General features: G+C 40.5%; 1 protein-coding gene across 1 annotated transcript in view; it reads left to right on the forward strand.

The window, feature by feature from the left end:
* Positions 1 to 6,727, forward strand: part of HS2ST1 (heparan sulfate 2-O-sulfotransferase 1) — a 372,958-nt gene extending 366,231 nt beyond the window's left edge. Inside the window, exon 7 of the mRNA XM_078645905.1 lies at positions 3,453 to 6,727. Coding sequence (XP_078502031.1) covers positions 3,453 to 3,673 — 221 coding nt within the window. The 3' untranslated portion in view covers positions 3,674 to 6,727. The remainder of the gene's footprint in view (positions 1 to 3,452) is intronic.
* Positions 6,728 to 21,017: the final 14,290 nt, after the last annotated feature.

Raw genomic sequence — 21,017 nt, forward strand, 5'->3', positions numbered from 1 at the left:
CCTACTTTGCGCAAGCCCTGAGGAACAGACGCATCGCCTCCCCAAAAGCAAGGAACCAACGCAGCGTCCTCCCTGCAAACCTTTTGTTTATCTTGCGTTACGCATCCAAAGATACTTTGTGAGAAACTTGTTGCATTTACCACCAACTTTGAACTAAGCTATTTTTACCATTTAAAAGTCATTTTCTTAATACAGTATTGGGGTTTTTTGTTGTTTGGGTCTTTTGTTAAGTTCTGTATAAAGGCCATACAGACAGCCGCGGGATTCGAAAATAGAACCGAAGGTGCATTATTAGCACTGATACTTGAAAGGATTACGCAGCTACTGCTGCTGGATCTCCATATAGGAGACGGTGGGAACGGTGTTGGCTATACGAGCCAAAATTGAGGAGTTTGATATTCTACTTGAAACTCCAAGGGTACTGAATTAAGACAGAATAGGACATCAGAATTTTCTCCACCCAGGCCGCTATATTGGCCGGGTCGGAATTACAACTGGCTGGAAGGCTAGATGCTTCTCACGCCAGTGACACAGCCCTGATGAAGTCGCGAGTGACCTACCCATTAAGCAACGAAACACGTGTCTGCGGGATCAACTGGAATAAAGACTGAAAAGATTAAGAAGAACAATTGTTGCTGCATTATATATATTGTGATAAGCATAATGAAATCTGACTGTGTGCTAGGATATTGTAAAAATTAAGTCTGTATAAAGAATACTTATTTTTATAAAACCTGTGTGGTGTCCATCTGTATTGTATTCCCTGTATTACTGTATGTGTTCGCAAATGCTTTACACATTGCCTCTGAGATAAGCCTACCTGCTCGTGCCAAGCTACCACAGGGTTGAGCGGGGGTTATTTTAGGAGTGTAGCCCTCTTACCCAGACTAGAAGCAAGGGTCCCTCTTTGGACAAAGGTGCAAACCGTTGCCAACTAGAGACCCCCCGTTCTAACAATACTCTTGACCAAAAAAGAATGCTTTTTGTAATTGCAAACATAAATGGGATTCCCAACTTCCAGAGGTCAAACAACATTAGGCAGTACTTTTCATATTCTTAGATGGTTAGAAGCAGTTGTTTGCACTCTCAAGCTAGAATCCTTGTTCCAGCTTTTCAGTAATCTAGACGAATGGGCTTGTTTTATTTGCCTTCTCCATCTAGGTTAAGTATGTGTTGCCACGGTCTCACGTTGACATCACTGTGCACAAACGATGTGCGCAGAGAAATTTTGTGAGAACACTGCACAGTCCTTGATTGTGTTTCCTACCCTAGCAAAAAAATTCTGGAACGGAGTCTACAGTGGTGATGTCATTAATCTCTTTTGTTTGGCAATTACATGCCAATTTTTTCAGATACAGAAATGTCCATCAGCACTCCGTTACTATCAGTATATGTTAGAAAAGTCTCGCAGAATTACCAGAGTGGTGCTATCCACCTTTGCTGACAGGAGTGGGCCCAAGGATTGAAGTCAATTGTAGCAAAGATGTATGTTTTCTGAGTTGGCCTACTTAACAAAAATCTATCCGTGGTTTGCTGATCTCCAAACTGCAGATTAATTGACTAGAATATCGTGCTGAAAAGATTTGCAAATATCGATTTCTCTTTGGGCCCCTAATGCAGGAGTATGTCTGATCCCTACCACAAGGTGATGAAGGAGAGGATGGATCACAGGAGTATATTACTGAGATACGTCACGTCTTGGGACTACTGGTTATTGACCTGCATGTTCAATAGCTTTTTCAAGAGATTTGGGTTAAAAGTAAACAAAACCTTTTCAGACAAGCAGCATGATTAACAATTAGCAAACTGTGTACATTTGCTATTGTGCACCTGAAGGAGTTAATTAAGGAGGACAGCTCTCAGTTTTGGATTGAGAGACAGGATATGTCTTTGAAAACGAAATTGAGATTCTTATTCTGGAAAGTTTTTTTATACCCTTTAATGTTATTCCTTCTCACAGGAACAAGCCTGTGCGGTAGTTTGCCAGAGTGTCTCACCTTACCTATATTTATTGGAGGGACACACAATAATTATGGTTTTGTTGTAAGCATGTGAAGCTAAGTTCAGAGCAAGGCTGTGAGTGCATACGGGAGATCAAGAGCTAGAGAAGGCAAGGCAGACATTGTATGCATAAAATGGTTGGGGAGAAGCCTACCTTGCTTCCTCTTAGTCATGTGCAAGACTGTATGCATGAAGCAGTAATCCAGAATACCATTGGAAGAGTGGGACGAGTGGGCTTTGCGAAAGAGCAGGGACAGGCCTGACGCATAGGTATTTTATGAAATAGACTGAGAAGACGAAATAGAATGAACATGATTGTAACTATTAACTAAAATGAGTTGGCTGAGGATAGGAGATGGAGAAGGTCTAAGTTGGTCAATGAATAAGTAAAAATGTAAGACGACAGATGATGGTAAGAGAACAACTTTAACAGTACAAAGCACTGCTAAAGTCGCAGGAGGGAAGACATTAAGCCAGAAGGTCAACTCTAAAGACAGCGTAGTCTAGAAAGATTACATGACCTGAATGTTAAAGTGAAAGAGACAATGGACATATTTGCCAGAAGTGAAGGTAAAAAAGGATGGTGTAAAATGCGGACCATCAGGCAAGTAGGACAAACTCTTCAAAGAATTAACTCGATGGAAGTCGAGGATAACACAAGTGATTCCATAAAGATACTGAAAGGAGACATAATGATGGTCAAATATACTAATGTGTGTAAATATGACTGCTGAGGATAGGATCTGTGGAGCATGGAGTAGGATTCCTTTTCAAACGGTAGAATGGCCTATAAAATGAGAAAAATTCAGTGATCTCGAAAGAACAGACATTTGAAAGTGTTGTGTTTTTATGAAGGAATAAATATTGACTTGTCCTGGTCCTTGTCCAAACGGCACCATTTGATCAAAAAACTGAAAGTGGTGCAGTGTTGAGAGCTGTTTCAAAGATCCAGTTGGATCTCTGCTGGTAATCGTTTCTGTAGGCTGGTTTGCTTTCACTACCCTAGGACATATAGACCATCCAGGCCTTGGTCGGTCGTTCGATTGCTGGTGTTTGATTGCAACAGTACATTTAGTTATTTCGGTCCTAGTTAGTCTTTATGTGACATCCAACTAAAACGGAGATACATATTTTAGCCAAAGTATTTGTCCTGGTGTGTCACTAGGGCCCCTGCTGTCTCAGAGATGTTTTTACTAAGCATATCCATGTGTGGAAACTACAGTTCTCTTTTACGCCATCTGTCTGGTTATCCCACTAATAACACATTTTATATTCGTTTATTAAGTTTGCTGTCTTGCCTAAAGTTACTACTTCTGTATGCAATGTACTATTGATGGATTACCTCTGTGAGATGTTACCATTTGTAGTAAGCCTTATGTGTTCATAAAGACTACCTACACTTATGTGCATTAAATCTTCGATGAAAACAACCCTATGCCTTTTACCTTTAGGAAAGAAATCTCATCTAAGAAAAACTACAGAAAAGAAGCTCCCGACAAAAGAAACCACCGCCAAACTGCAGCAGTCCGACATCTGGAAAATGGAGAACGAGTTCTATGAATTTGCATTGGAGCAGTTCCAGTTCATCCGGGCACATGCGGTCCGGGAGAAAGATGGCGAACTTTACATTTTGGCACCGAACTTTTTCTATGAAAAGATTTACCCTAAATAACCCAAGGAGCAAGGAACTCTGTTAGGCTAATGAACTAAACTTTGGTCACGTGGTCTTATTATTTTTTCACTCAACAATAACTTGAATGCTGGTTTATGTTTGAGGTGGTTTGCTATTGCACTGTGGTAAGATGTGCGGTACGCCAAGGGAGAGGGATCTAACAGATGCTGTCCATCAAGTACTCCTAACAAATCCCTCTGGTCACAATTAATGTCCATCACCTGAAGAAGTCTACATTTCAGTTACAAAGCTGCTGCACTCAACAGCTCTACTGTAAATTCTACAGTCAACATATGTCAACAAACTGCTCTAGTGGCTGCTGTGGTTCTCCCAGCAGCTGATTTTCCTGCAGATGTTCGTGAAGACAAACCCATTTTTTCCTCTGACTTAAAGATTTCGGCTGTATACAATTGCGATTATTTATAGTGTTATGAAATAGTCAACATCGGTGCTTTTTTTATTTTTTGTGAAATGACATCACGTGGAAAAAGTTGGAACGTTAAATCATGTTACTGAACCAATATATGGTTGCAGCTGTGGGGCTTCCCCATATTTACATGGGGGATATGTTATTAGAAATAATTCGTGGCACTGATGTTCAAGGCGCAAATAGAGAAATAGGGAAACAGGATTTGCAACTGAAGCGACCCTCCCCAGCACCAATATCGTTTCCCCTGTCCACCACCTTTAATAGAGTTTAGATAAGGCTCAAAATCGTGTTTGTTTCTGCTGCAGTATAGGTAATTGCTGCAAGCACACACCAAAAAAAATGCCACAGAGCTTCAGTCTGCCTAAGAATTGTTTGTAATAAATGTATATTCTACTGTTTGACACATGTTTCATATTTTAAATGAGGATCTGTGGTCTGGCTAAGGGTTTCCTACATTTGAAATGTGTGTTGTTTATAACAAGGTGCTTTGCGATGTATCTTAAATTAAGTTTTCAAAATGCTGTAAATAAAGCGTCACTCGTGTACTTGGACCAAAAGGTAAGAAAATATCAAGCTGCAATAGTTTTCACACGTTTTGGTTAAGTGGGTTAAAATACAGCATTTGTTCCGTTTCACTTACGTTTAATAGCTGCTGTCCCTGAACAACATTTCAATGATGACCTGTACATTTTCTACACCAAAGCGGGTCCTTAGATTTACATCTCAAAGAATGTATCTAATCCTTTCCTGTGTCACTTTTGCAGTAAAATGGTTCCAAATGAATGCATTTTGTAAATTTTCAAGGATAAAAACACAGTTGGGACTGTGGTAAATCTCACCAGCCGGTTTTGTCATCATGCAGCGCCTGTATGGCATGAGGGACGTTCACACTCAAGTAAACCTCTTTGGGTGCAAGGTGTCACATTTTCAAGGATTAAGTCCTTTTTTTCAGACAATTGTTGGAACAGAGATTTATTGTGGTCTATTCAATTCTATGCTAAAACAGTTAGATGTATTCAAAACCACATGTCCTGTCCTCAGGTTGCTGCGTCCATGTAGCTGCCATAAATGGTTCCAATACACACTACACATACAAAGCTCGGTAGGCTTGCAGATACGTGAAATGCCTTAAGAGGTTTCGAAAAGTCTAATGACCTAAATATTTCTAAATCCGCAGGAACCTATCTAGTGCAAGTTAGACTTCTCAACACTGAAAGGGTTTCCTGGTGTATCCTCAAGTTGTCAAATTTTGAAATGTACGTTTTTTAGTTAAGAGTCGAGAAATGCTTTTGAAAATGGGTCACCCAGCCATAATGTTCACAGTTTTGTAATATTTGGTGTCCTTTGTGGCAGTATGGTCATAATTCTGCGACTCTAACAATCTCTAAATGTACAAGGCAATCATCCGTATTCTCCCGCAACAATGAGTATTCAGTCAAATACTTCATTAGCACCCACAACTATCCTTGTTTTTTCTCTTTAAACAGTTTACATAGCAAAAGGGAAAAGTACATGTCGTTATGTTATTACAACATATCAAAAATCCCTTCTCTTTTTTAAGTTGTTACTCTGATGCTGTAGTTAGACATTAATTTTCCTCAGCGTTGTTAATGGACTCCAATATCTTTTCTGTTTAATCATGATTCACATGTGAATCTACATTCACATTTTCAAATGGGGAGCAACTGGACGCACTGAGGACTGACTAAATCATATTCAGTAACCTGGTCACAGTAGACCAGAGGGTCAGATTTGCTTTTCTTACTGATTCCTGTGTCTGATTATCAACATATCATCAGCTACCCAAAACACTACTATGATGTACCCTAAAATTGCAGGTGCAAAATTGTTCCAGATTGAATGTCTGGCACTTTGAATAGGGAATAACCCGTATTAAAGAGCATGTTCTTCCCTTTTGTGATTTGGCAACTATGCATATCCACTATTTTGATCTACAATTTGCATCCATTTTCACTTACCGCAAGTCGCCGGAGGACATGCTCACAGCCTTTAACAGATTTTCTAATTCTATCTCGGTTGGAAACCAGAGGTTCTCTCCAAAATGGGATTTGCTGTCCCATTCTGATATGGGCACAAGAAGTGTAGATTATAGAGAATAAATACTCTGAGACTGACAATCCTCATAAAACCAAAACTTTTCGGAGCACAGATTTAGAACTAAATAATTTTTTAGGGGAAAGCAACAAGATATATTGCTAAATAACAGTTTCACGATGATGCTACAAACGGAGCTTTTCCACTCATGCTACTTTCGAAATTTGATATTTTCCGAGTTTTCAAAGCTAAATAGTTGGTGTTGCATTGTAAAATTCATACTAGCACCTCCAGATAGCAGCTTAATATTGGGATGAATTTCCTTGCTGAGGGTTGCCTAACAGCACATGATGTGTAAAAGATCCTTTTACTCTGAGCATTTCAGTGCATGTTATTTCCCAGCCATCACGTTGAAACTCTTTGATACAGGCCTTACTTTGAAGTGGGAAATAAACCAGTGTCATGTAATATGCTTTAAATGTATATTCTGAAGAACATTGCTTTTACAAATGTTGTACTAATTCTGCAGCTATTTAATTGTTTTTATTATAAAAGGGGTTATAAGTTTGTATTTTGTGTGTCTGACATAAGCCCAACGGGCATACATCTTCTACCCACCTTTATTTCTGTAGCCAATCAGCCTTGTGTGCCAAGGACTGGAACATTCTTTCACTAGCTGAAAAAATGCCTTCACACCACATTTACTCAATTTTTATTTTTGCTTTCTCTTTAAATTGCCTTTAGTGTGATTTAAGAACCCAATGTAGAGAAAGCCTTCGATTTTTAATGGTATTAAAAGTTTGCTTAGCCTCCAGTCAGATGTAAAGTCCGTGAACGCATAGAAACGTGGCTAAACCGAATTTTTCACCAAATCAAACTTCAGTGGCTCAAGTAAAATAGTAAATATTGATGTCTTAATGTAAACCGTTCTCTTATTTTGGTTTTTTTTTTTTTGCACAATGTGGTTTTCCTGGCGCCACTCTAAAATGTAGTTTTTCTAAAACAAACTCCCAATGCAGTGGCCCCACTTACTGGGAATTTCTTCCTCTGCATTAGGGTCATTGATTGATTTCCTTACCCACTACTACCATTCTTGGCATGGCCATCCCTGGCTGTATAATAGTAATTCCTAATGTCCTGGCAGTCAATTGGAGGACAGTCAATCAAGGGTTTCCAATGGCAGAGCCATCCTAAGACATCCAAGGCACTGCTTTCCGAAACCCTTTGGTCCCATCCCTCTAAATGGGTTTGGAAACCACAAGTTTGGTGGACAGGGCATAAACCAAATTGAAAGTGATGTTTGAGAATATAATTGAACTGGAATAGTGCAAGAGTAAGAATAAGGTAGCCATTGTCCTTGATGACACAGCCATAACTGAAATAAAAAGATGTGTTGCAGCATGGCACATGCTTTAGGGATGCACCACTTCTAATCGAGTAACTACGTTGTCAAAGTTAGTAAGTATGCTGTCTGATGGTGCAATCACTGTGGGTCATTGTTCTGAGGTCTGTATTTTAGCCTCACTGAAGGGGAACCGGACACTGGTGAAAATCAGAGCGTTCACCAGGCGGTATGGCCAGCACACTGTTCTGCAAGTGTCTGGGTTGAGTGCTTTAGCACCAACCTGGATCATTAGCTGTTAAGTTAGCCTTTTTATTATTTGTATTTAGTATCTGAGCAGAAAACTTTGATTATTGGTGACCAAGAGCTGCAGTATGGTCCATGAGTTCCCTTCCATTCTGCTGAATATTTGCCTATTTGAAGTCTTAAAGGGTAGTTTGTACTCTTCTGTTTTTTTTCTTTTGCAATATTGATTCTTCTCCTTGACATGGCTGCAAATACATTTTTGTACAGCTATAGTGTGCAAGATTTTCTGAATCTAAACTTGCCTCACATCAGTGGAAGATTGAGAAACAAAGGTATCGTCATGGTAAGTTGTATCTGCGTCTCCCATCTGTGAACATAGTGGCTTAGAACAGCAGGGAAGAGTATATTCTTGTGGTCACAAGATTCTTCCAAAGAAGGAATTGCATACTGTAGTACACTGAATCAGACTATGTTGGTTATTGTAGCAGCTCTGTTAGTCCAAAGAAGCTGAGGCAGTCACAAGTATTCCTCTGTTACTGCAAATTCTATAGTAGATATCTGCATGTTAAACATTTGTAGCCGGGAGCAGTCGCGAGGCAAATATTTACGTCGGTGTCACTTGGCACAGGAAAGCACACATCTCCAACATAATCATGGAATGGTCTATTTGGATATAGGAGGAGTTAATAACTAGAAATGGAAGCAGTTAAGCGGCCTAAAAGGTAAACCCACTTTGACTGTTGATGTTGAAAATGAAGGACAGGAAGTGGGTTGGAACACAGACCAGCTTGCTCTCTGTCTAATCTCTTGGTCAGGAGCAACATGTTTGGGGTGGGGCAGGACCAGGGGCTAATCTAAAAGTGTCAGAGGGAGTTATTTTGTATCAGCTATTTAAAACAAAACAGCTTGCAAAGGCACGAAGTAGGAATGGGGAGCTGGAAGTCAATTCAGCTTCTGTGATGAACACAAGTATGAAGAACATGAAACTAGCGTACTACACCTTTTAAACCCCATTTGAGAATAGTAGTTCTGGTATATGCAGAGAGTAAGAGGAGGCGGAGGAGATAATGGGGACAGATCTCTGTGAGGTTTGTGTGCCCTGCAGAACTAATATCCCTGTTCACCTCCTTGAACTCCAGAGGTTATGCTTTAATGGCTTTTTTGTCCTAATACTCCTTGTTCACTACTGTTTCCATTAAGGAATAGAAGTGCTTGGTTCCCTTCTGTAAAAAGGGAATAATAAGATCATCTTACTTCCACCATTGCTTATGGAGTAGCATACAGGTTTGCCTCCGCTATAATTCGTTAGCTTGCTTTGCTGTGCCATTTATGAACATCCCAAAGTTTGAAATGGTACAACCCCCTCAAGCTTCTCAGTATTTAGCCCTGCTTTCAGACATCCTATCATCCAGCGGCCCATCAGGTTGAGAATCCCAGCAGCTGGTTTTGCCTGAACTGTCTTGCTACAGAGTCTCGAGAGCCTGAGTAGTAGTTTTTACAATCGGATGAAAGTCAAGGTCTGAATAATGCTATGGAGTAGTATGAAGAAAATGTTTCTTATTTGTAGTTGGTTTTATATTGCAGGAAACCTAGCCCCGTGTGTAAAGTGAACTGCTTAGTGGGACAAGTTCTTGATGCGTGCATGTAAGAGCCCACCTGTACAGCCACCATCCATCTATTTTACAGGGATACCGGGGTCATTTTACATCCTATATGTCTCTGACTGAATGGTTATTTCTTCAGTCAGACTAACAGTAAAACATTTTCAAATAAAGAGTGCAACTGGGAATGTTAAGAATACCCATTGTTGACACTTACAATTGTTGTCAAGATGATCATATAGAGATTGAGCAGGGTCCTTTATTTCCCTTCATATTTTCTATCTCTTGTTCTAGCTTGTAAATAGACGTTTCTGATGGCTTCTGCTTTGGAAATTGTTGCACTTATGTGTCCCGGGCATGTCTGATGATTGCATATATTTTTCTGCGTCAACATCTCTTCACAATGATTGTTGGTTAAAGATACACCCCTCTTGCTTAGTGGGCTCTCAGTCAACTACATTCTCTTGGGACAGCTTACCTCCATTGAAGTATGTTTAATCAACTTTTTGCCACCACTGACCATTACGTTGTGCAGAAATACTCCGGGGTATAGCTTTCATTCGAAGTTACTCTTATTTTGTGAGTAACTTTTCAAATGAAGTATTGAGTATATTTTGAAGGTATAAAGACTTTTTTTTTTATATCTATATAGAGGTTGTGACTCTTAATAAAGGTAGGTGTTGATTCAGTGCAGTGAGTTTTCTCATGCTTCAGACATGTATCACATTGAATTCGTTTTTTGATCCTGAAAAGTTAGACATTACTACATTTAGCTCACTTATGTCCTTTCAAGGAATAGGATTGTCTTGCTATTTGAACTTTCACAGGAACTATTCCTGCACTTACAACTTACATGATTTTTTGTTATTTTATAATTCGGTTCTGCATTACTAAAACCTTTTTTTTTTTGTTGGTATACTACCTGTCTAGATCTCTTGACAAATGTTTTATAATCTAAGACCTTCACTTTCGGTGCCAGCTTAGACATAGCAACTCTTGAATGGGCGTAGTACTTCTTTATCAAAAAGGTACATTTCTCTTGGCGTCTTGGCTTGAAGCATCAATTTAGCATTTCTCGTCTGTACTACTGCGCTTAGCGCCTTTCTTTGAATCCTCTGATAAAAAAAAATTCTTCGAAGAAGTGCTGCCTGATTTCAGGCAGAATCCTAAACCTGTTACTGATAATTCCAGTAAACTCCGATTCAGATGGTCTCTCTTGATGATTTAAGCCCCCAGTGCGAGTCTAAGAAAGTGTTAATTGAGAGGTGCGATGCCCGGAACTTGGTTTAAATTCTATAGGTGTCTTTTGGACTCGATGATTGTAAATTCTGTTGTGTAAGTTAGTGTTCAGCTGTTAATGCAGGAGATAAAATTTCCAAACCAATGTATGACTGAACAGGACAAACTATCCATGCTACTTGAGCATTCTGAATGTGAACATCCCAGTGCTCAATATGAGCCTTCAATGAGTTCTTGTGCTAATTTATCTAAATTACATCTGACACTTCAATGAGTTCTTGTACTAGTTAAGGGAAACGTGTAGCTTTTAACTATATGCACCCTTGCAATTTTATTTGTGAACAAGTAGGGAGGCATTTCTTGTATGGTGCTCGGCACGTAAGCCTTTAGCCTAAGGCAGCATGCTCCAGCTTACGCCATCAACTCTGTTAGAACATATTTGGCCAAGATAGTTTTTTTCAGGCATGTAGGTTTGCCTTAATATCCGTAGACGTGGAGTACTATGACATTGTGTAGAACCTCTCATGAATTTCTTGGCAATTAAAGATGCAGTTATACATAGCCGAAATGCTGAGTGCGCAACTTCAGAATACAATAAATTCGGGATGGAACTGTGTGCACTCACTAGTTTTAGAACAGGTGGGTATGATGACATTTGTTTTTTCTTTCATTTTTGGACTCCAAATAATTATTAAGAAGTACAATTTCAATTTTGCCTTTGTTTTGCAGGCCATTCTCTTTGCCCTTTCATTAGCTACAAATGCTGATTCTCTGGTTACCTATCTTTGTTCAATGTTTGACAAATGTCTTTCCCTTGGGGTAAGATCTACTGTCCGAGTGGAATTTCAAGACACAAAGTAGGAGCTCTGGATTCCATTTGTGCTTTCTCATGAGAGCCGACTTACCAACAAACAACACTGTTTCCTGTAACAATTAAATGCAGTTGCTGTAAACTTTTCAGTGCAGAGCTTTGCTATTGAAAATCTGCAGAGATTGCTATGTTTCCATCAATTGGGTATTGTCCCTTTCAAAGTTATCTGAAGGTCAACATATGGCATTTTTCACACTCTGCTGCAAGGTGATACTTCGAAGTTGTCACTTTAATGGCTAGATTATTAATAGCTCCGGCATCTGTTCAAGACTTAGCATTTTCTGAACCATTTACAATCTTTCTTAATCTGGGCATGATTCTTCATATAAGATGGCTTCACCAAAGATTGTGTCCAACTTCTTTATGTTGTGATACATTTTTAAAATGCCTTTTAAACCTGCATGGAGTGCTTGCAAATATTTAGTAATATTGAAAATCTGCTTTCGGGTGAAATGGTTGTGGCTCAAACACTGAGATAATCAAGAACACTCACTCAGGATGATTTTTTTGAAAACTCGGAATGCAGTATCAATTGGAAGCTGTTGCCTAATGACCGTGTCCTCTGTTCTGTTATCCTGTTAATAGTGTTCCAAAAACACATCCAAGTTAATTCTGCAATGCGTAAACCTAGTCAATCAACTGTGAATTCCATAAAAATAAAAAGTATCCCCTACACGACGTGTCCGGAGTTGCTAAATGCCGAATTAGCAGAATGTGAGCTACAGTTTATTTTCATGGAGCGTTGCTGTGCTCTTCAACTCTCATCCCCTCTCTAATAGAATTAAACTTTGTCAGTGAAAAAGCGGCTTGAAACTACTCCACTAGTGCATTCTGCGTGGAGTAGTGTGGCTCACTGGTTAGAGGCGGCAGGCCTGAGAGCAGAAGTCAGCCTGGGACCAGGGTTCAATTCCCGACGCGGCAGGGTCGTGGACCTTGGTCAGCGGACTCGATAATTCTCGCTTCGGTGCTTACTCTAATCAGGGGTTCCACTCGGCAACTCTGGGCATTAGCTTGCCTAATCTCCACAACGGCCCCACCAATTCCGGGGATGCCTGGCTCCACCTTGGGGACTCCCAGCAAGGGACCATCCCACAGGGAAAGCCAGGACGGGTTCCCCAGAGTTATACAGCGCCGGGACGCCCCGTTGCTGGGGCAGCTGTGCGCTTTACAAGTATACTACATTTACATTTACATTTACATTCTGAGATTTTTTTGAGCAACAAAATAGTTTTCATGTCCATTCACAAAGTGTAAATTGGAAGATTGCTACGTGTTGAGATTTTTTTTTTATATCAATCAAATTAGCGAAAGTGGTGTCTCCCATTGATAATGTTTACTTTTTCTTGGGAAATATAGAGGAAGTGAAATGTATTTGCAGTTTTCTGTTTAGATATGAGGTTGATGTGGACTATGCATCCAAGCAAATTACAGGTAAAGATCTTCTCGAGTGGTATATGTTTATTGTATATTTCCTGGTTTCATCACTCTACAGTAATTCTGTATTCCATATTTCTTAAGAAACTGATGCAGCCCGTAAATGACATATTGAGACTCTCCTTGTGGATGAGGCGGTACTCCCGATGCGATAATACCACTTGCAGAATTACCTGTGTCTTTCATACATTCTGGGTATTTTACCCTAATACTTTCAGAGGGAAAGCCCAAAGTTGCATTGGTTTGGACAATCTGTAATCGTGATTTGGCTGTTATCGATTGAATTGGATTTCCTCCTAACCCACAATAAGGGTCCAAATTGTTACGACATCCATGTGCATTGATTTTTTTCCAACTTCGTGTTTCATTTGAAGAAAAGCACACACACAAATGTCCTTAAAATGTCAGTAAATGCAGTGTAATCATTGTGCGAGGAGCTCATTCTCACCTGGAATCAGTGTGCCATGTAAACAAAGAAAAAAGTTACAGAAACTGTATATATGTACATATTTTCTTATAAAACTGCGATAGCAACGGCAAGAAAAGAAAGAACAGCAAGCAGTTGGGTATAGGCTCAATGTCAGGTAGGAAATATTGTAACAAGGATAAGACGGACAAGCGAGGCTCAACAACACTTGGATAGAGCTGTCTTTTTTAAATGTTTTAGATTTCCACTAGGAGTAACTTATACTTTCACAATAATGTTTGCCCACATTTAAAACTATGATAGTACCTTTTCACTGGATCACAAAAAGCGGTGTAAATCTTTTGCCCCTTTTATGCTGTTTGTGTAATACGTAATTGACCAAATAGTATTTGCACCAGGAGTTTTAAGCCCAAAAACAACTGATTCACTAGGTTTGTTGTTTTCTTAAGTGAATAAAATATTTTTCTTTTAATAAGTCTGTTTAAATCAGTCATATTAAAATAATACGTTTACTTTATCTTTCTATTTAACAAGGATTATTTGTGAATCGGAAGTCTTTTGTTAACTTTTGTGGCTGAAAATGTATCTAAGCAATCCCTACTGATTTTAAAGGAATTTTGTGCACTGGTAGAAATTTCTGGTATAGACTGGAGAAAATTCGGTTTGCTTTATTCCATATTACACAAGCAGCAGATATAGTGAAGTTTTGATATCTGTGACATGGCCACTGTGCTAATGCATTGTGACAATTGATGTTACTCAAATCATCCTGTCTATTACATCTGGTATTTAAAGAGGCAACTTGATGATGGGGGCCTTCCTCAATACTCTGTGGAAGAACCCTGTTGAAAATAACCTGCTTGAAACCACTGCCGTTTACAATTGTACTACTTAATGGGCGGTTATCTTTAGGGTTTTCCAAGCTTTGAGGCCAGGCAGCTTGGTTTTCATGCCAAGCCAACATGTTTAACAAGTTGATGAAACGTCTGTCATATTGTCATTTTTCTGCGGAATGCACAGATTCTGCTGCTATTACATTCATAAATTCTGCTGTGAGCATTACTGAAAGAGTCTGAATGTAAATCTCTATATGCGAGAAATGTCATTTTGTTAATTTCTTTAATTTACAAACTGCGACACAGTGCCTTTCCCCTTCTTACTCTGTATTGATACTTTACATCCCTTTGTTTTTTCTGTGTAAGGAACTCATTCTTGCTGTTTAAACCAAACCTAACCCAATGTAGGAATTCTTTATATAGAGCTATTACACTTGTTTCTCCTTTCCATGACTGCCCCTTCGTTGTTGAAATGTCTCAGATGATTACCTGATACAGACTCTGTAAAATAAATGCCCGTTGGGAAGGAAAAAACTTCGATTGTTGTATTTTTTTTCCTCTTTGCGGTTGGAATGTCAGATGTTTTCTTAGCTGTGTGCCTTTTTATGTTGCGAAAATACTTTTTGTGGGCTTTCTGAAAGCTTCCCTGGGAATGCATTCCGCTCACTGCTTACAATTGACTTAATGATTTATACCTCACGTTTTCTGGCTTTCTATTTGCTTGCTTTATTTGTTGTAGGCTGTCCAGCATGTTTTTGTCCCTCTCATGGAGCATAGCTTGTCCACCAGCGTTCATTGTATTCTTCCATGAGTCCTCGCTTTCTGTAAACGGGCCTTTAAATTTTGTTCTTATCTTGTCACTTTTGCTGTGTGTTCAGTGACGGAGGACAAATGTCAGGCTCTGTCTTCCAAGGAAGCTTAGTGTTTACTTTTCTTTCTCTGATTTCAAAGTGAGAGTATTTGTGTGACAATCTTGCCGGGTCCTGGGACAGAAAAGGTTTTCTTCTAGCACACAACATTTAAATGTCTGTAAATGAACTGTGTAAGTATTCCAGAATATATTGGAATTAGGAAAGTGGAAATTGAGCACATTTTTGTAATTCGGAAGTGTGGAAACAAATAATTTAATAGGATCAAAGCAAATCAGTTCATTAGGTGATTCCATTTCCACACATCGTTTGGGCGCTGTATAGTTTTATCAGTAGAACTGTATGTGCATATGTAATGGTCATTGTGGAGAAGTGTGGCTCACTGGTTAGAGGCGGCAGACCCTGAAGCAGAGGTCAGACCCGGGACCAGGGTTCAATTCCCGACACGGCAGGGTCTTGAGCCCAAATATCCACGGACTCGATAATTCTCGTTTTGGTGCCTACTCGAGTCACAGGTTCACACTCTGCAGCTCTGGGCATTAGCTTGCTTAATCTCCACTACGCCCCCCCCGCGGCGGGATGCCTGGCTTTCACCTTGGGGATCCCCAGTACGGGTATCTCACAGGGAAAAACCCAGACGGGTTCCCAAGGCAAGCGCCGAGATGCCTACGGGTAATCGAGCGCTATATAAGAACGCTTAATAATAATAATAAGAATAATAATAATTTCAATTGCAAATGTGTTGTCTGTAATGGCAGTGTGCTAACACGCCACACTAAGCCACTCTACTCCACTCCACGCCACTCTTTGCCACTTCACTGTAGGCAGCTTCTCTCCGCTCTACTCCAGTCTGACACTCCACTCCACTGTGACACTCTACTCCACTCTTTGCCACTTTTCACAATGCCACGCCACTCCAATCTAAATTCCTCTATGCCACTAACATTTAGCCATGCTGGTGTACAAAATGGCAAAAACACATTGACAAAGCCAATAGTTCTTGCATAGGAAATACCTATTGGCTTTGTCAATAATTGTTTGGTCTGGCATAGAGACACCATTCTGCAACTATGGAAGGTATTGCTCAGCTTCTAGCACTCTTGTTGCTGCATGTAACTGTCTCAGTACGCACCAAGGTATTGTGTCAGTGCACAGGATAAAGTGTTACATGTTGTGTGAGCTGAACATAAATTGGCTTAGTTTGAGGTGCTCAGGAATTGCTCTGCTTGCTTATATTATGAGCAGCCACTTATAATCTGACCCTGGGTCTTGAGGAGGAAGGATTGGAGTCACAATTTGATACCCCCAACCCACACAGAGGCAGAGATAGGGGCATAGAAGCGGTGTGAAAAACCACGCTTTTACACAGTGACTACCCCCATGCCGCTTTAAACGTGTGAATCAGTGTAATTCAGAACTTCATTATCCATAACTTTCCATTCTCACCCTCGTTTGTTTGATGCAATATTAGCATCATTGAAATAAAAGGAAGTCCCTTTGCTTGTCATGGTGAGGAGCCCACCCCCAGCATGATTGCTACTGAAGAGAAATTGGTCTCTCTTACATTATCCCTTCTCTCCTGCTGTAGGCATCTTGGAACCGTGTCATATTAATCTTCAAGAGGCGTGAGAGATTCCCTGTTAGTCCATCTTCTATTTCTACCACTTTCCCATTTTAAGTTGTAAGCCTCAAAGCTATATATTTGGACTTAATCTGGACTTCACAACTGCAAATTTTGGCTAGTGTCCCTGTGCTTGTACCCTTTTCTGCAATGTTGCTGTAAGCTATGATTGTAGGCTCTGCTGCGCTGTACGCGATAGAGGCCTATCATGGCTTGTATCCAGCCCACATTGAGTCCCATTCAACTCTCTGCCCTGCAGCTTGTACTTGCGGTGTGCCTTGCATTTACACATTCAACGCACATCCAGGCTGTCCTACTTATGCATCCTGTGCAGCACCTACACACCCAGCTCACTTATTTACACAACCCCCCATTTATCCTACTAGGCCACTGCAGCTGCTAGGATGGAGGAAAGGCAAAAAAACGCAAAGCAGCAGAGGTGACCGAGATTGCAAGAACTTCCTGTCTGTTTAAAACCACTGTATTGGCAATGGTGCTCGATGGGTGCTGATTCCTCCCCCTTTAGTAATCCAATTTCCACCAACCCTTCTGTCACACCCTGTGCTTGTGCATAGGAGGGGTTTGCAAAATGAGCAGACCATGATCCCAGGCCACGTGTCTTGAGTATCACTTCTATGCTGCTACAGGTATCTTTCTATGCTTCCCCTCACCTGCCTCAATAGTGACCCACCAAAATATACTTTTACAGCATTAAATTCATACACGCATCCTTTACATACTAAGACCTATGAAGCCTAGATTAATGTTAGTCTCTTCCCCCAGACTGCCATTGCTACCCAACCTGACTGATCCTTTGTCTCTGCTGCTGCTCTGTAGCCCTGAACGTTCTCTGCTGGCCGACTCTAGTCTCTAAATAGCTCTACTGCAATCGCAAGCCCCAAATTGTTTATGCTTCCTATTTCTATCCCCTGACTATCTCTGCTACTCATCACTTCCCTCACCTGTCTACTGCTTACCTCAGCCCTTTGTCACTGCTGTCCTTCTCTAGTTCCTCAGTTGCTCTTGTCTACTTTTGACGGATTACCTGTTGCTTCTGATTGTGTTGGACACGAGCCTCTAGCCCCAGACTGTCTCTGCTGACAATATCTGAACCCTGAATGATACTGCTTTCTATATCGAGCCTTTCACTAGCACCAATATTTGTCTCTAGACTTTGGCTATCTCTGCTTTCTATCTGTAGCCACTCTGTTGTCAGCCCCTGACTAGCTCTGATGCCGAGTTCCTGCTCATCAGTCTATGTTGCATGCCTCCTAAAAAGGTGCTGATTATGGGATGATGACAATACTTTAATGTCTGATGTATTAACCGCTTCACCTGTTTGTCACAGTGTATGTCATAAAAATTAAGCACTGAGATAGCCAGTACCCTCTCCCACCCCTTGCATGTGATGCACTTTAATAAAGCAGCACTTTTGCATATAAATGTTTCCAGCTGTGATTAGGAGTGTTTCTCTGTGCATGTCCAAATGCATTCAGAAATTAACGGATCTCACATCCAAGTGGCATCCCCTTTATCTATCCTGGTGGGGTCGCCTTGACACTATAAAAATGATGTTGTCTCCCATTGTTCTCTACACCCTCTCCAATATTCCGGTCCCTATCCCCTCCAAATTTTTCAAAAAGATCAACTCTATTCTAATGTCCTTTCTCTGGAGTAAAAAGAAACCAAGAATGTCTTTAGCACGTCTGATTCGTCCTAAAACTGAAGGTGGGGTTAATTTTCCTGACTTCCCAGCCTACCACAAGGCGTTCCAATTGAGGCAAGCTTCTTTGTGGCTACAAGATCCTGAGACCTCGTGCCCTCTATGGACCAAATTTGAACGCCTCCTTCTTTCTCCCTTCTCCTTTGCTGAATACCTCTCCTTCTCCCGTAAACCCACTTCTATCTCTACCCCGATTCACAAGTTTACCACTAAATTACTCCTCTCTTCCACGCACTTACCTCCTCTTACCATTGCTGCGTTCCTCTCCTCCCCCATATGGCATAACACGTCTTTACTCATACGTGCCAGACCCTTCTTTTGGAAAACTTGGCATTCTCGAGGCCTTTGGTGGATCTCCCAACTCTTTTCTCACTCCTCTTTCCTATCTTTTGACACCCTTTGCTTCCTCTATGACCTACCCACTTCCTTTGCACGCAAATATCAGTTGCTTAAAGATGCTGTCCTCACGAAATACACTGCCCTTTCCCGGCCTTGCCCTCCTCCTCCTTCTTCCATTCCCACTTCCACACTCCATTCCTTCTTACGCACTTCACCGAAAGCTGCTGCTATTTACAGATACCTTCACGCTGGTGAGACTCCAAGACCTAAATCTAAAGTGGAGGAGTCCTGGGAGCATGATTTATCTGTCTCTTGGTCGGTTTCCTTCTGGGACAAACTCTGGACCAAACTTCACAAATCCTCCAGAGCAGCAACACTCACTCAGACTCTGTTTTTTATTTACAATAGACTCCTCTTCACACCCTCTGACCTTCACAAACGCTTTTCTAATACTCCCCACACATGCTGGTCTTGTTTGTCACCACAAGCTGATTTATTTCATATGTTATTTTTATGCATTCATGTTCGTAATTTTTGGCTACAGGTTTGGGCTCAAATTAACTTAATTTTCCACACTACTATCCCTTTTTCCCATACGCATGTTTTTATGGGAAGCCTTTCCCCTTGTTGGGATGACGTTGATCTAGAGCCTCAGATTGTTGATCTATTACTTGCCGCTGCCTTCCAACAAATAACAGTTAATTGGAAAGACTTCTCCAAAATTTCCTTCAAGGCGTGGTGGTTTAATGTATGCCACAACCACAGACTCGACACTGCTTATGTTTACCCGGCTTGTATGGCTACTAAACGTATGGTCTTATGGACTCCCGTTACGCTTTATTTGGACTCATGTAGTGCACGCTTGTTCCATCCTCTGCCTCCACAACAGGAAGTTCCTAAACCGCCTTAGTCCCCGATACATTCCACTTATTCTCCATTGTACCATTTTGTTTGATTCTTTCTCATGTTTTCATGCTTGTCATATTTCATGCTTAACATGTTTTTTCAATGCCTTTTTCCCTTCTCCCATCTTGCACTCCGATTTCTTTTATTATACTGCTTGCTTTTGTATGTTCGTTTTATTTTGCTCAGAGTTTTTACCTTGATATCATATTGTACTCTGTTTGACACCTGGTGTTCTCTTTTATTATCATCAATAAAAAATTTCTTGAACTTAAAAAGGAGTGTGATAGTTGTGGAAGTGCTTTCTTGGAAAGTTGATGTATATGGTTTTCATATTGTATGTTTTAAAAACTGTATAAAGTCCTTCATATGCAGGCAGATGACCCCCTTAAAGCCTCATGGTCACAGCTGTGATACCTTAATGGGTTTTATTAATTGTTTAACAGAGACTAGACCCTCAAAATATAGCTGCAATTTCTTGTGACGGCCTGTCTTCCAAAGGTCTTTTTTCAGTAATAGTTCATACTTTACTCCAATCAATTCACCAACACAGGACATCTAATTTCTATTTCCAACATGTTTTAACAGTCTTCCCATGCCTGAAAATCTGTTGTTTCCACCACTGAAGAGTAACCATTACAAGGCGTCACAGATGGTGAGCCTTTAATCAAAAGACTGGTGAAACTCTAATGGAAACATTTGACACATTTTAATGTATCAGTTTTACAACTGCTAACATTTGTCTAGTTCCCCTTGTGAGTATTAATGAAGCATTGTAAATATGGTTATTTATTCTTTTCTTTTTCCCTTCCGATTGTGGATGAAATATAGAACTTAAGTGCAGCTAATGTTACCATTAATTATTAAGTGATTTCCAAAAAACATTCGATAGTATCCACTAAATTGCAAGTGGATGTTACATTTCCTTAAGAAAATTGGCCAAAATAACATCAGTGGTTTTAGACCTGGCATCATTGGCGTGAGTCTCCCTTCCATTTTGACGGATTGCCTCCTCTGTTTTGATATGTTTTTGCTGGTTATATGCTTTGGGTACTGTGCCACTGCTAATAAGTGTTACAGTGCAAGTGCTCCCTATGTTAAATTGATGTACTAATTAGTGATTCCATGATTGGATTATTTGATTTTCTTGTCAGACCCTAGTACAGTGCACCATGTGTGCCCAGGGCTTGTAACTCAAATGCTGCTGGTGGGCTTGCAGCACTGGTTGTGCCACCCACAGAAGCAGCTCGTAAAATGTGTCTCCGGCCTGCCATTGCAAGGCCTGTGCGCAGTCTGTGACTGCCATGTGGACTTGGCAAGGTGCACCCACTTGCCAGTCCCTAAACCTTCCCTTTGCTTCATATCAGACACCCCTGTGGTGGGCTCAAGGACAGGGTGCATTGTAAGT

Source organism: Lissotriton helveticus, chromosome 1_1 (genome assembly GCF_964261635.1).
Source record: "Lissotriton helveticus chromosome 1_1, aLisHel1.1, whole genome shotgun sequence".
NCBI classification, from domain to species: domain Eukaryota; kingdom Metazoa; phylum Chordata; class Amphibia; order Caudata; family Salamandridae; genus Lissotriton; species Lissotriton helveticus.